This window comes from Astatotilapia calliptera, chromosome 12 (assembly GCF_900246225.1).
Source record: "Astatotilapia calliptera chromosome 12, fAstCal1.2, whole genome shotgun sequence".
Classification (NCBI taxonomy): Eukaryota; Metazoa; Chordata; class Actinopteri; order Cichliformes; family Cichlidae; genus Astatotilapia; species Astatotilapia calliptera.
The window spans coordinates 26,087,914-26,102,731 of NC_039313.1; the positions used below are offsets into that span (position 1 = coordinate 26,087,914).

General features: G+C 43.8%; 1 protein-coding gene across 20 annotated transcripts in view; it reads right to left on the reverse strand.

Moving 5' to 3' along the window:
- The window catches only part of rimbp2b (RIMS binding protein 2b), a 124,804-nt gene that overhangs the window by 95,738 nt on the left and 14,248 nt on the right, over window positions 1-14,818 (reverse strand). For 19 of the 20 annotated variants that reach the window (XR_003274167.1, XM_026188874.1, XM_026188858.1 and 16 more), the window contains one exon: window positions 4,180-4,299. The exons of the other annotated variant lie outside the window; for it this stretch is intronic. Coding sequence is in view for 18 of the 19 variants with exons in the window: in XM_026188874.1 (XP_026044659.1) it covers window positions 4,180-4,299 (120 nt within the window). In the remaining variant the exon portion in view is untranslated. The remainder of the gene's footprint in view (window positions 1-4,179; window positions 4,300-14,818) is intronic. 20 annotated transcript variants of the gene reach the window in all.

Consider the following 14,818-nt stretch of genomic DNA (forward strand, 5'->3'; position numbering starts at 1 on the left):
CACACTTATTAGATAGGTGACATTTTTGGCTGCAGGGGCTACTCTAACCATTGTGTTAGTATGAACACAATGGTTACATTCAAATGATATTAGAGCAGACTACAACTGCATGATATTTTAAAGATTTGCATTTTTACAAAGTAGGTTCACAACTCACAAGTAGGAAAGTCACAAAGCAGAGAATTGCTTCTTTCATGAGCCGTTTACTCTGATCTCAAAAAACATTTGCAGTCGTACAGTATGAGTTGCTCTGGCAAGGAAAATTTTTTTTTTCATGCCAACTTTTGCAGAATGACAATCACAACCCAAAGATTTCTCCTTCAGGACAAATCTGCAAGCCTACAAAGACAACACGGAACAAAGTTTGATCAAATTTAATGAGGTTTGCCCAAAAGCAAAAGCATAACCCACAGATAGAAACGTGTAACGGCTGAAGACAGCCGCTCAACCAGGAAGACACCTTTGCAGTCTTGTTGATTACATCTCCGTCAGAGATGATAACAGAGCAGCGGGTTAATGAAGCTCACTGCAGAAGTGCCTCGCGTCGTGTCAGTTTTTCATTGCATCACTCGGTCTTACGTAGAGCCGTGCAGTATTAGTAATTACTGACGCTACTTCAATCTTTCAAGATTCATAATCAGCTCTTTTTCCGCTTGAGGAAACCAGCAACACTGCTTCAAAACCACCCACCCTTTTACAATACGCCTGTCACTCCCAGTCCATTTCTCTGTTGACTGAGCAGTGGAAAACACCATCTAATGACAAGATAGGATGTGTGTTAACTTTAAAAGCATTTGTTTCCCAGCAACCACCGTGGAAAAGATTTTGTGTGACCGTACCTCACTCAAGGATGTTGTCAAGGTTGTAATTAGTACTAAAAGAAGGCCACCTGCCAAGTAATCCCATAAACTCAGCACTCCACATTAAGCATTTTGTCTGCTACGAGTTAAACGCAGGCACGGGAAGATGCACTAATAACTGTCCATCACACTGATTTGCAGGAATACCTCCAGGCAAAAATTAATAATTCATTTATAATCACTTTTCTTTAAAAAGAAATCATGTTTGGTTGCTTTACAAATAATGCTGCGTGTGACTGAAATGGCAGATCAGCACTTAAGAAATGTTGTTAATTAACAAGCAGTCCTGTCACAAGCAGGCAGATAGGTTAAAAAAATAAAGTTCACACTATGCTCATTTTGGATAAAATCACAGTCAGCAGTGCTAACCTTGCACCCCTATCGACTAGAAGTATGGACTTTAACACCAGAATGCCGCACTCTCAGTATGTGAGGCGAGAAGGTGTTTCTGTATTTTTGGAGATTGTCTCCTCACAAAACCAACAAAATATGGCAGGAGAAATTTAATAGAGACAACACCTTCTCTAGTTCCTTATGTTACCGTTAGTGCCAGTGTTATTCTTATCGCTAGGAAAATCAGGACATCAGTTAGATTGTTCATCAACGCGCAACAGAAAAGCTGTTAATAACAAAGCTTCAGTTTATGGTTCAACCAAAAGATGTCACCCATAACATCACCCTCTGTGAAAACAACAGTCTGGTAAGTGCTGAGGAGACACAGAAGAGAAAGCCAGCAGTCCCATGCACACACATAGACACGTACATATACGCACGCACACGCGCATTCCCTTTGCACAGGCACCACACTGAGATCTAATCGATGGAGCTCATTCATATTGAACCACAGACGTCAGGGGAAGCCGGGGGAATTACAAGCAGCCTCCGCTGTGAGATCGCAGCCTGGAGGAAGCCGGAGGAAGACAGCTCTGCACTGGTAACCTCCAGTTTACCGTCCACTGGATTTTCAGCAACACGATTATGAGGTGTCCTAACGCCCCGAGAAAGTACAGTCAGGTTCACTGCACTTAGATTGTACTGTTAAATAAAAGTATGTGTGTATGCATATAAAACATTACTTTAAGTCCAAAAAATTACCTTAACCGATTTCCACCAACTCATAGTAGCACTAACATACAACCTCAATGTCACAGTAGCTCACAATTCACCAGTTATTGCCTGTAAATGTGACCTCGACCTTAAGGCTGATTTGAATGAAGACCCATTAGGTGATCATTGCATGCAGGTTTGAGTAAATGCTGACTTGGGAATCGTAGACAAATACTTCACCACGGCATAATTTCATCAGTAATTTGGCAGCATTAGCTAAAAAAAACAAAAAAATAATAATAATCACAAGGCTCTCTCAAATGTCACTAAAAACAGGATCAAATGATTAGCAAATCATTTAAAGACGATATTTAATACAGCTGTACAAACACGACAGATCAAATGCTAAAACTAAATGTTTTTTTAATAATCCTTTTTTAATTTCATAAAAATAGTCTAATATAATAAAAGTTGTTTTTCAACTGTGCTGCATCATCTCTTCTTTTAACACTCATAAGCATTTGGGAGGTGATGGGACAAACTGCCATTAAAGTGCTCACCAGTTCAGGACCTTTTTCAGAAATACCTTTCATAGTGTAAGAAATGGGTGACAGGGATGGAATAGATCCAGAAAGTGTTTTGGGATTGTCTTTTTGTAATATGTAAGGGTTTCCCTGAAAAAGATCTCGTCCAGATGGCATCTATGTTGCTTGCTGTTTCAAAACATGTATATACTGTTCACCATTAATATGGCCTTCAGAAATATTATTGAGTGGGCCATGTTGACCAATGGCCCATACAATAACATCTTGGATGCTGGCTTTTGAACACAGCTCTGATGACAAGCCGAACGGTCCTACTTGTCTTAAACCCAGAAGATGTGGCACGCATGGCTTCCAAAGACTGTTTCAAATTTTCGGGACCTGTGGGACCTCTGGATCGTAGAGATTTCACTTCAGTTTTCTGATGCAGTGACAAACTCTGTTGACTGATGGTGTTTTTTTCAGGAGTTCTTAAACCCATCCTGAGATTTCTACCATAGACTTGTGTCTGTTTTTACTGTAGAGCCATAAGAGCTTGGCTTTTGTCTTTGAATGACGAGCCCCACTTATCTTTATATCTGAAACATTCAGGCTCTCTGGGATGCTCTTTTTATATGTAATGCTGGTACTAATTAACCTCATTAGTTGTGAGATGTTCCACCAGGTGTTTTTCATGACACAACCTTTAAATTGTTTTAATATCCCTGACCCAATCAATAAATCAACATTTCTCAGCTTGAGCATCTGAAACAGATAGGTAATCTACAATAAATATATAAACCAAGCAATTAAAATGTCACAAGTGCCTGGAAAAGGCCTTATACTATGAGGTAGTGCTGGAATTTATATATTTACAAAAGTGATAAAGACAGTCAAATGTAAGACTGACATTATATAAGAGAGAAGTGCAAATTGCATTAATAAATAAAATGTACACTATAAATCTAAGAAAACCAGCAGTATGAAGGCGTAATACACAAATATGCTTGTGACAGGTGTGTTCACCTGTGACAGAATGAAGAGTTGTTTTACAAGTTAATAGATAATGGCAGGAATGAGTTGCTAACATTTTCTTTATGGCAACGAGGTGAATCAGTCTGAGGGAGAAGGAGCTCTGCTCCCTCAGAAGTGTGTAGTGGAGCGGGGGTGATGGGCTGTCCATGATGGAGACCAGTTTGTTCAGTGACCTCTGACCCTCACTGACTCAAACGCCTCCAAATTCTTACCAATGACAGTTCCAGCCTTCCAGATTAGTTTGCTGATCCTGCTGGCATCTCTGCCACTGATGATGGCAAATTATACTAATTTCAGTTCAAATATTTTCAAATATTTGCATTCTGTTTTTCCTGATATCTTTCAAAGCATCCTACATTTTGGGGTGCTACCAACATCTTCCTGTAGGTTTGGTGTAATTATTAGACAGGAAAGAGGTGAAGGCCTATGTTTGTTCACATGGTCAGTAAAGAAACTGCCACTTTGACCCCAATCAGGCTCAATGAAGGCTCTAAATGAACAGCAGATGTGTTTTCACAGCTCATTTAAAATTAAACCAACAACTGGGAAAAAAAAAGCATGGTTCACAACTTGACAGTCGAAAGCAGGGAGAAGGACATGAAAGCCAAAAAGCGCCGAAAGCAAACGCCTTGACAGCGGTCTTCAGCCGGCCTTAATGGCCCATGAAAAGTTCAGCATTAACGAGACTTTATCTCCCTCACACACAGAGAACTCACCAGTAACTTCTGCTGTAGCCTTTGGTGGCTCAGGGTCTCTGGGTTAAGTCGCCGAGCTTGGCTGTAGTCCTCTAGAAGACAAAGCTCGTCCAAAAGGTGGAGGGGAAAAGCTTCATTTCTCTGCAGTGGGGGACAGGGAAGGTGGGGGAGTTATTTGTCACAATAGCAATGGGAGGTTTATGTGCAGCTTTTTTGTTGGGATTTGCTGTATTCCAAATAACCTTTCACTACTTTTGCTGAGTCCCACTGGTGATGAAATCTGCTACCACTCGATCTGTAAGTGTAGGTGACTGGCTGCTAACAGCCAGCAGGAGTTCTGAGTGGGAAAGCAGCTCTAACAGCTCTAACAGATACACTAACGCAGTGCAAGCAGAATGTGTGTTTCTCTTTATTGATCTTCACGGATTCAGTCTGACAGCAAAGCATGCTCAACTACCTGCCCACCTGCTGCTTTTAGCAAACTCCGACAACTGCATTTAACTATAAATGCAGTTGTTAGAGACTAATTAAATTATATTCAATATATATCAAAGTATTTCAAAACAGCTCATTTTACATAGTTTCTCAAATCTGCAAACAAACAAGCAACATGCTAATGTCGTGTATCATTGAAAAATATCTCTTAAGCACTAACAAACCCACATAAGTATAAGATGTCACACTCAAAAAAGTCAACTAAGGCACTTGTTTGATTATTTAGATATAAAAATGCTTGATTACTTTAAATATATTATGTTTATAGTTATTAAATGACTCCTTCTTGCTGGTGTAAACTAGATCTATGTCTGCACCCAATGAGAAGAACAGTGACTCTTTCATTGCTAACTATTGCCCGTGCTGCATACCACGGAAAAAGTTCAAAAAAACGCAAGCAGGAACAAATGTTGGAAGGTTGTTAAGCTAACACAGCTTCAGAACTACCAGTTACAGAACTACTTTTTATAAGTTTATAGTTAACAAATCTAGCTCAATCCTATACTGCGTTGTTTTGTTTTCTAGTATACTCCAGGTACATTTTGCTGTCTCAAAGTGATCACACACACACAGATTGACTTTGTGTGGAAATCTGTTTGTCCTCTATTGTTAGCCAGGCTACTGTTAGCCTCTGTGCTATAACTGAGACTTGGTAGGGAGTGTTACAGTCTAGCTTCATTTAGCAGAAGCTAGCCAGTCCTCAGTGCCCAAAGACAACTGTTAGCAGGTTTAATTCATTTGAGAGACAGCGTCTTTCCATCATCACAATATAGCTCATTTCAGAAGCTGGAAATGAGCTATATTGATAAAAGATGGCTGCAGCTTCTAGGTCTGTAAAATGAAGTCTCTTACGTGTGTTGTAAAATACTTCTGGTCCTGTAGAAGTCTACTGGACCTCTGTAAACACTTTGCTATTGCATTTATGGTCTCAGTCACTCATTTCAGGTCATGCTGAATAAAAATGAAATCCATTTTACAAATCTTGATCATATTATGTTTCATCAAGGAGAATCATCTGGGATATCATTGGCTAAGTATAGCAAAGAAAAATAAAATTAGCGTCTGGTACAATACAGTACGGGTTTAATGAGACACTGAGTCAAAGATTGATTTCACCTGGTTGTTTCAACAGAGCTTTCCAAATGCAGTTAGTGAAATCCAACTTTGACAAACGTAACATTTTTCCACAGTTTTTGTGTGCTCACAAACTGTGACATTTCATGTTTAAATCCAATTCACCCCTTCTAGCACTTAAATTCACCCCTCCACAGAACAATGGAAACAACCAGGTGTTTTGCTTTACCAACATGTATCGTCTGCACAAACCTACGGCAGTACTAAGCATCCTCAACACAAAATGACTCTTAATTAATTCTGCGGTTCATGACAATCTACACAGCAGCTGAAGAACATTTAGCACAAAAAAAATAAGGAAATGGCTTGAAAGAAGTGTTAAAGGAGGAACAACTAGTGATAACGATAATGTTGGATCCTGTTAACAGCAGACAATTACAGAAAATAATGTCAACAACCAGACTGATATATGTAATATTTTCTAATCATGTATTAGTTCATTCAACTATGGACATGTGGTGGCATGATGAAATTACATTCATTCAACAGATATATATATATATATATATATATATATATATATATATATATATATATATATATATATATATATATATATATATATATATATATATATATATATACCGCAGACATGAGCGAGACAGATAAATATGAAGGCATGCCGGCTCGGACGTCGCCCGGATCAACAAGGTCCGCGTCAGGTGTTGAGGAACCAGGGCACCCTGACGAAAAGTGGGCTACTGGAACAAGAAGGCATCGGTGGGCAAGGGACGAAAACAGGGCGTTGTTGGAATGCTACTACGCAAGTAACCCCGGCGGAAGGGGCTACATGAATAGGATGAGGGACCTATGGATTCTTCGATACCCAACATCCACAATGACGGCGAAACAACTAGTAGCTCAGTGTTCCAACATTCGAAAGAAGGGACTGCTCTCACAGCTAGAGATTGATGAGGTACAACACAAATGCTACGGCAAGGAGGAGTCAGGACGCCAGGTCAGGGGGGAGATATCATCACCCCCACCCAAGATTGGGTACATAGCCCCAAGTGTGATAGGAGAAGGATCGTTGAGTGCGAGAGGAACTGACCTGAAAAATAGGATCATGGCCAAGCTTGAAACCTGGATCCCCCGTAGCCGGTTACCAAGATTACGTGAAGTACCCTCAGAAGGTCTGCTAGATGATGTTAATGCAGCACTACGGGCAATGCCTACAACCACGATTACCGACACTAACAAGCTGATCTACAATACGGCAGCAGTGATCAGTGAGATGCTTGGCTACAAGTTGAACAGCCACAAGGGGCAGTACCCTCCATGGAGAAGGAGGCTAGAGGGCAAGATCAAAGTAGCACGGAGAGAGGTTAGCCAACTAACGGAGTTGCAGAAAGGTGCGACGAATAAGGTGCCTAAGAAATACAGCAAGCTGTCCATACCTGAGGCCTTGGAAACTGCCAAGCAAAGACTCACAGCCTTGGCCAGCCGCTTGAGGAGGTACACCAGAGAGATAGAAGGCAGGAGAATAAACCAGCTGTTCTCCACAGAACCAGCAAAGGTGTACTCTCAGTGGCAAGGGAACAATAAGAGAACAGCACCACCAAGGCTGGAGACGGAGCAATACTGGAAGAGCATATGGGAGAAGGATGCAACCCATAACGGCAATGCTCAGTGGCTAGAGGATCTGAGGGCAGACCACAGCGACCTCCCTGAACAGGGTCCAGTAACCATCACAGTGGCAGATATCCAAGAAAGGGTCTCCAGTATGAAGAGTTGGACAGCACCAGGGCCCGACATGGTTCACGCCTACTGGCTGAAGAAGCTAACTGCACTCCACGAGCGTCTGGCAGCACAAATGAACCAGCTGCTAGTTAACGAGAGACACCCGGAATGGCTAACTGAAGGCCGGACGGTCCTGATCCCCAAGGACCCCAAGAAGGGACCGGTCCCCTCCAACTACCGACCAATAACCTGCCTCAGTACTACATGGAAGCTCCTGTCAGGCATCATATCGGCTAAGATGAACAGGCACATGGGTCAATACATGAGCGGGACACAGAAAGGAATTGGCAAGAATACCAGAGGCGCAAAACACCAGCTACTGGTAGACAGAACAATCAGCCGAGACTGCAAGACCAGACTGACCAACCTGTGCACTGCCTGGATTGATTACAAGAAGGCCTATGACTCAATGCCCCACAGCTGGATACTGGAATGCCTAGAATTGTACAAGATCAATGGGACCCTAAGAGCCTTCATCAGGAACTCAATGGGGATGTGGCGTACAACACTAGAGGCCAACTCCAAGCCCATAGCACAAGTCACCATCAAGTGCGGGATCTACCAAGGAGATGCTCTGTCCCCACTGCTGTTCTGCATAGGCCTGAACCCCCTCAGTGAGATCATTAACAAGACTGGCTACGGATACCGACTACGGAACGGAGAAGTTGTCAGCCACCTCCTGTACATGGATGACATCAAGCTGTATGCCAAGAGTGAACGAGACATCGATTCACTGATCCACACTACCAGGCTATACAGCAATGACATTGGAATGTCGTTCGGACTGGAGAAGTGTAGTCGGATGGTAACAAAGAGAGGGAAGGTAGTCAGAACTGAGGGGATTGAACTACCAGAAGGCAACATTGCAGACCTAGAGGACAGTTACAAGTACCTGGGGATCCCGCAGGCGAATGGGAACCATGAAGAGGCCGCTAGAAAAGCTGCAACCACCAAGTACCTGCAGAGGGTCAGGCAAGTCCTGAGGAGTCAGCTGAATGGTAAGAACAAGATCCGGGCCATCAACACGTACGCCCTGCCCGTGATCAGGTACCCTGCTGGGGTAATAGGCTGGCCAAAGGAGGAGATAGAAGCCACTGACATAAAGACAAGAAAGCTCCTTACCATGCATGGAGGGTTTCACCCCAAGTCCAGCACCCTGAGGCTGTACGCTAAGCGGAAGGAAGGGGGCCGGGGACTGGTGAGTGTCAGCACCACAGTCCAGGATGAGACAACGAACATCCAAGAATACATTGGGAAGATGGCCCCAACTGACCGAGTGCTCAGTGAATACCTCAGGCAGCAGAAACCCAAGAAAGAGGAGGGAGACGAGGAACCATCATGGAAGGACAGGCCCCTGCACGGTATGTACCACCGGCAGATAGAGGAGGTGGCTGATATCCAGAAATCCTACCAGTGGCTGGACAAAGCTGGACTGAAAGACAGCACAGAGGCACTAATCATGGCAGCACAAGAACAAGCTCTGAGCACAAGATCCATAGAGGCTGGGGTCTATCACACCAGGCAAGACCCCAGGTGCAGGCTGTGTAAAGATGCCCCAGAGACAATCCAGCACATAACAGCAGGGTGCAAGATGCTAGCAGGCAAGGCATACATGGAACGCCATAACCAAGTGGCCGGCATAGTGTACAGGAACATCTGTGCCGAGTATAACCTGGAAGTCCCGAGGTCAAAATGGGAGATGCCCCCAAGGGTGGTGGAGAATGACCGAGCTAAGATCCTGTGGGACTTCCAGATACAGACGGACAAAATGGTGGTGGCTAACCAACCGGACATAGTGGTGGTAGACAAACAGAAGAAGACGGCCGTAGTGATCGATGTAGCGGTTCCGAATGACAGCAATATCAGGAAGAAGGAACACGAGAAGCTGGAGAAATACCAAGGGCTCAGAGAAGAGCTCGAGAGGATGTGGAGGGTGAAGGTAACGGTGGTCCCCGTGGTAATCGGAGCACTAGGTGCGGTGACTCCCAAGCTAGGCGAGTGGCTCCAGCAGATCCCGGGAACAACATCGGAGATCTCTGTCCAGAAGAGCGCAGTCCTGGGAACAGCTAAGATACTGCGCAGGACCCTCAAGCTCCCAGGCCTCTGGTAGAGGACCCGAGCTTGAAGGATAAACCGCCCGCAGGGGCGTGCTGGGTGTTTATATATATATATATATATGAGCTCGAGAAGGATGTGGAGGGTGAAGGTAACGGTGGTCCCCGTGGTAATCGGAGCACTAGGTGCGGTGACTCCCAAGCTAGGCGAGTGGCTCCAGCAGATCCCGGGAATAACATCGGAGATCTCTGTCCAGAAGAGCGCAGTCCTGGGAACAGCTAAGATACTGCGCAGGACCCTCAAGCTCCCAGGCCTCTGGTAGAGGACCCGAGCTTGAAGGATAAACCGCCCGCAGGGGCGTGCTGGGTGTTTTTTTATATATATATATATATATATATATATATATATATATATATATATATATATATATATATATATAGGGGCCCTATATATATATATAGGGCCCCAACTGACCGAGTGCTCCAACTGACCGAGTGCTCAGTGAATACCTCAGGCAGCAGAAACCCAAGAAAGAGGGGGGACACGAGGAACCATCATGGAAGGACAGGCCCCTGCACGGTATGTACCACCGGCAGATAGAGGAGGTGGCTGATATCCAGAAATCCTACCAGTGGCTGGACAAAGCTGGACTGAAAGACAGCACAGAGGCACTAATCATGGCAGCACAAGAACAAGCTCTGAGTACAAGATCCATAGAGGCTGGGGTCTATCACACCAGGCAAGACCCCAGGTGCAGGCTGTGTAAAGATGCCCCAGAGACAATCCAGCACATAGCAGCAGGGTGCAAGATGCTAGCAGGCAAGGCATACATGGAACGCCATAACCAAGTGGCCGGCATAGTGTACAGGAACATCTGTGCCGAGTATAACCTGGAAGTCCCGAGGTCAAAATGGGAGATGCCCCCAAGGGTGGTGGAGAATGACCGAGCTAAGATCCTGTGGGACTTCCAGATACAGATGGACAAAATGGTGGTGGCTAACCAACCGGACATAGTGGTGGTAGACAAACAGAAGAAGACGGCCGTAGTGATCGATGTAGCGGTTCCGAATGACAGCAATATCAGGAAGAAGGAACACGAGAAGCTGGAGAAATACCAAGGGCTCAGAGAAGAGCTCGAGAGGATGTGGAGGGTGAAGGTAATGGTGGTCCCCGTGGTAATCGGAGCACTAGGTGCGGTGACTCCCAAGCTAGGCGAGTGGCTCCAGCAGATCCCGGGAATAACATCGGAGATCTCTGTCCAGAAGAGCGCAGTCCTGGGAACAGCTAAGATACTGCACAGGACCCTCAAGCTCCCAGGCCTCTGGTAGAGGACCCGAGCTTGAAGGATAAACCGCCCGCAGGGGCGTGCTGGGTGTTTGTTTTTGTTTTTTTGTTTTTTTGTTTTTTTTGAGTGCAACAGGCTAAAATAACATCCTCTCTCCATGTTCTCCACTTAGCCAGCAACACTGATAGCACTACCTAAACTTCTTGTTATTGCCAGGCTAGTGGAGCTGGCTGGAATAATAATGCCCCCTGTTAAATTATTCATGGCTCCAGTCAGGTGGAACCAGATGCTACTGTTGTGTCATAAAGGAAGAGCTGTAACTCAACTCAAGCACGGAAGGCTGTTGCTCCACGGAGGGAAAGACTGGATCCAGCATGGATGCTGCTGGGCTACAAACAAAAACACGGAATGTCATGACACTCGCTCGGCTCTTTCCAAGTGACATTTTCCTGCGAGTGTTCAAACAGAGGACAATGGTTCAGTAGGTTGATCCATATGGGGGTAAAGCCTAAGGTGCTTTTTGCTGCTCACCACCCTGTGTTGGTGTTGCTGTATACCCAACCCTGACATTTGTGGCCATGCCCAGAAGATGACCTTTTTTGTCCATGCCATGTTTTAGTGCTGAATACTAATGCTATGGTGCTGTGTGCCCGCCACTCATGGGAACAAGCAGTGCTATTTTTAGCCACATGTCCCCAGCTGCACATCTCCAACCCGGGGCCAATGGGCAATTAGTGTTTGTCTCTCATGGAAGGAGGCAGTGCTAGAAACTCCATAACACAAACAGACATCTGGACACAGGCTGTCTCTGTCCTGCCCCGCACCCATGCCACAGGGTACAACTCTTAAAGCCATGCACTCCCTCCCTCCATCCATCTCACCGCCCATAAGTGCTCAGTCACTCGGAAGCTCCTCTCTCTAATCTAATTCACACACATTTGTGTGTCTTCACTTCATAGACATTTGTGAAAAAATTACAATTTGTGTTTACATCCGGCACTTTGTTAAGTCCACGCAAATGCTTGTTCCTTAAAGAGGCCATCCATATACTACAGTAGTCATAGAGAGAAAATATACATATTTTTTGGAGTATAAGGCGCACTTAAAATCCTTTAAGTTTCTCAAAAATTTAAAAATTAAGTGCACTTTATAATCCAGTGCACCTTATGTATGAATTCTGGTTGTGCTTACTGACCTCGAACTGATTTTATGTGGTACATGGTGCTCAAAAATCTGTCAAAAAACGCTTTATTAAAACTTTGGTAGGCTGCACTGCTTGATGGCTTGTTGGAGCATTACGGCTGCCGTAGTCAGGAGCCGCACGGAGCAATCCAGGTCCAAACTCCGCTTCAGGTCCCAAAGTCAAACGAACACTGCGGCATCACTGAGAGGTAAGAACTGTCTAAATTCTTTCATCTTTACCTGCTTTACCAGGTGTAAAGTTTAATTTCCAGGCATCCATGAAAACAGAATTTATTAAATTTAACAGCATTAGAAGTTAGCAGGAAGTTTCCACCTAAACATATCATGTTCTGTGTGACAGATTTCTTAGAAAATTAAAATGTACAGCTCTGCTATCACTTCCAACATAAATGAAGACAGAAAACTAAACAGCAGTGATGTTTGTAGGGTTACTGATATTGGACTAGCTGGTATATAATGATGTGCTACGTGATTGCTAGCGACACAGCTATGTTAGCATAACATAAACACTAGCTGGGTCCCAAAACGTAGGCTACATCCTTCGGAGGCCGCATTTGAAGGCCGATTATGTCACAGCCAGGCGACAAAGGCTGTCCCAATTCATCGAGTCCTTCAAATGCGGCTGACAAATCCGTCCTTCATTTTCCCCGAATTTGAAGGATGGGTCGGGTGTGGCCTTTTAGGCCCATCATATCCCAGAATTCATAGCGCAGCCCTGCCAATTCCAGTTTCCAACAATGGCGGCCGCTACTAAGTTTTAATATTACTTTTATTAATCTTTCTGGGTCACAAACGTAACTTTTAACAAAGTAGCCGTGTAAACTTTAAATATCTGTTTGGTTTATCAAGACATCGCATATTTGGAAAAGTGCTCCAATGTTTTCGGAGACGTCTGTTACTCACCCGCTCAATAGCTAGCCGGGGGGGTCAATGGTCACTCGAGCCGGCGGGAGCAGCGAACTCCTGGCTTCATCATTTTCAGACCCCTGCTGTCTTTCGCTAATCAGGTTAAACATGATGTATAAGTCACTCAGATAACTGGCTTTTTTCGGTGTGTTATTTGTTTTGGAGTAAATCGGTTTGGCTGAGATCAAAGTTATTAGATTAGATTAAATTTAAAAAAATAAACAAATAAATAATAAATAATATTAAAATAAAAAAAAACTTTATGAATCCATTGGGTGGGTTCCTCCGGGATTTTCACAGAGCTGAATAAAACATCAAACAGTGTGTGAGACGGTCGAGAATTTACGCCAGTGTCCTGATATATTTTAGACAGCAAGGAGCAGACGGCTGAGTTTATTAAACTCCACTGAAACAGCGGTGACGCAAATCTGAAGGCTAGACTGTCCCATTTCATAGCCTCGCACTTCCGGCCTTCTCAGTGTTCGAAGGACCTGGCCCACACAGACCACAGTCCTCTGAAGGATGCGGCCTTCGTTTTGGGATACAGCTACTGTAAAGCTGGAGGATGAATGCTAACTTTTTTCCACTCAATAAAAGTTAACGTGAGGGTTCCCGATGGTTAGGGGCAAATGCAATCGCATGGCAGGATGCTGTAAACGGACCAAACTTCAGTCAGGAGAACAACTGAGATAATCCATCCACAATACGAGGTTAGTCATTAATATACTGCAACAACATGGGAATAGAGCAGCTGCCAGAGAATTCAACATTAATGTCTCAATGGTACAGAAGTGGAGGAAGCAAGAAGAGTTAGTTAAGTTAACTTATCTGACAGTTTTGTTTCGGTTAATGCACCTTATAATCCGGTGCACCTTATGGTCCGAAAAATACGGTATATATAGAAGCCAACCGCCACACAAAAATAGTCGCACAAAATGGTTTCACATCAACTTGTCAGATGTCACTGGCAATTCAGGGATGTGCTCAGGGTGTGCTTTGGTGCAGTAGGCACCAACCATAACATCATCAGACACACGAGATTACAGTTCACTTTTGCAGAGCAAAGTCCTCAACTGGAGGGTGAAGAGCTGGTGATAGAGCTAGTTAGCCCGCAACCATAGTTCCAGTCTTATGTTTTGGTTTTATGTGATGAAATGTTTCCTTAACAACTGCTTTTTACTTTTTCTTATGTGGTTAGGTTTAGGCACCAAAACTAAATGGTTAGGAAACCTTACAGTTCTCTGACATTCTGGAATCCTGGCATGAGGAGTTTTCTATTGGTAAAGTAGACTCATTTTATTAATTAGAAAACCTTGAAAAAGAAAATGGAACCGCAAAGAATAGACTGTTTGCTTTGTCTTAATATTGGTGTGATCTGTTCGACTAAACTTGGAGTCAAATGGAGAATCAGGTGTTTAAAGGTGGAAAGAGTATCAGTTGCCCTTTACATCTTTTAGAGTTTAGCACAAACTGCAGTTTCTAGCTCAGGAAACTGAATAATGCATTTTCCTGCCTTCTTGATCAAACTTTCACATTAACTTGTAGAATCATGAAATGGATCACAATTGGACACCATAATGTTCACCCATTTGGATTGTAGCCTACTCACATACTATATTTTTTAGCAATGTACCACCAAAGTAGGACATGTAGGGGATATCTTTCCCTTACTATATGAACACACAGATGCAGGAATGCTTCTGAGATAAAGACAGGGGGATGTTTATCTTATAGTCTTTATTCTTATTTTGAAAATAGGAATATAATTATAAGATCATGCAGCTACTGAATTGCTCAAAATGTAATTATCCTCACCACACACATAAAGTATTGTGATTTCAG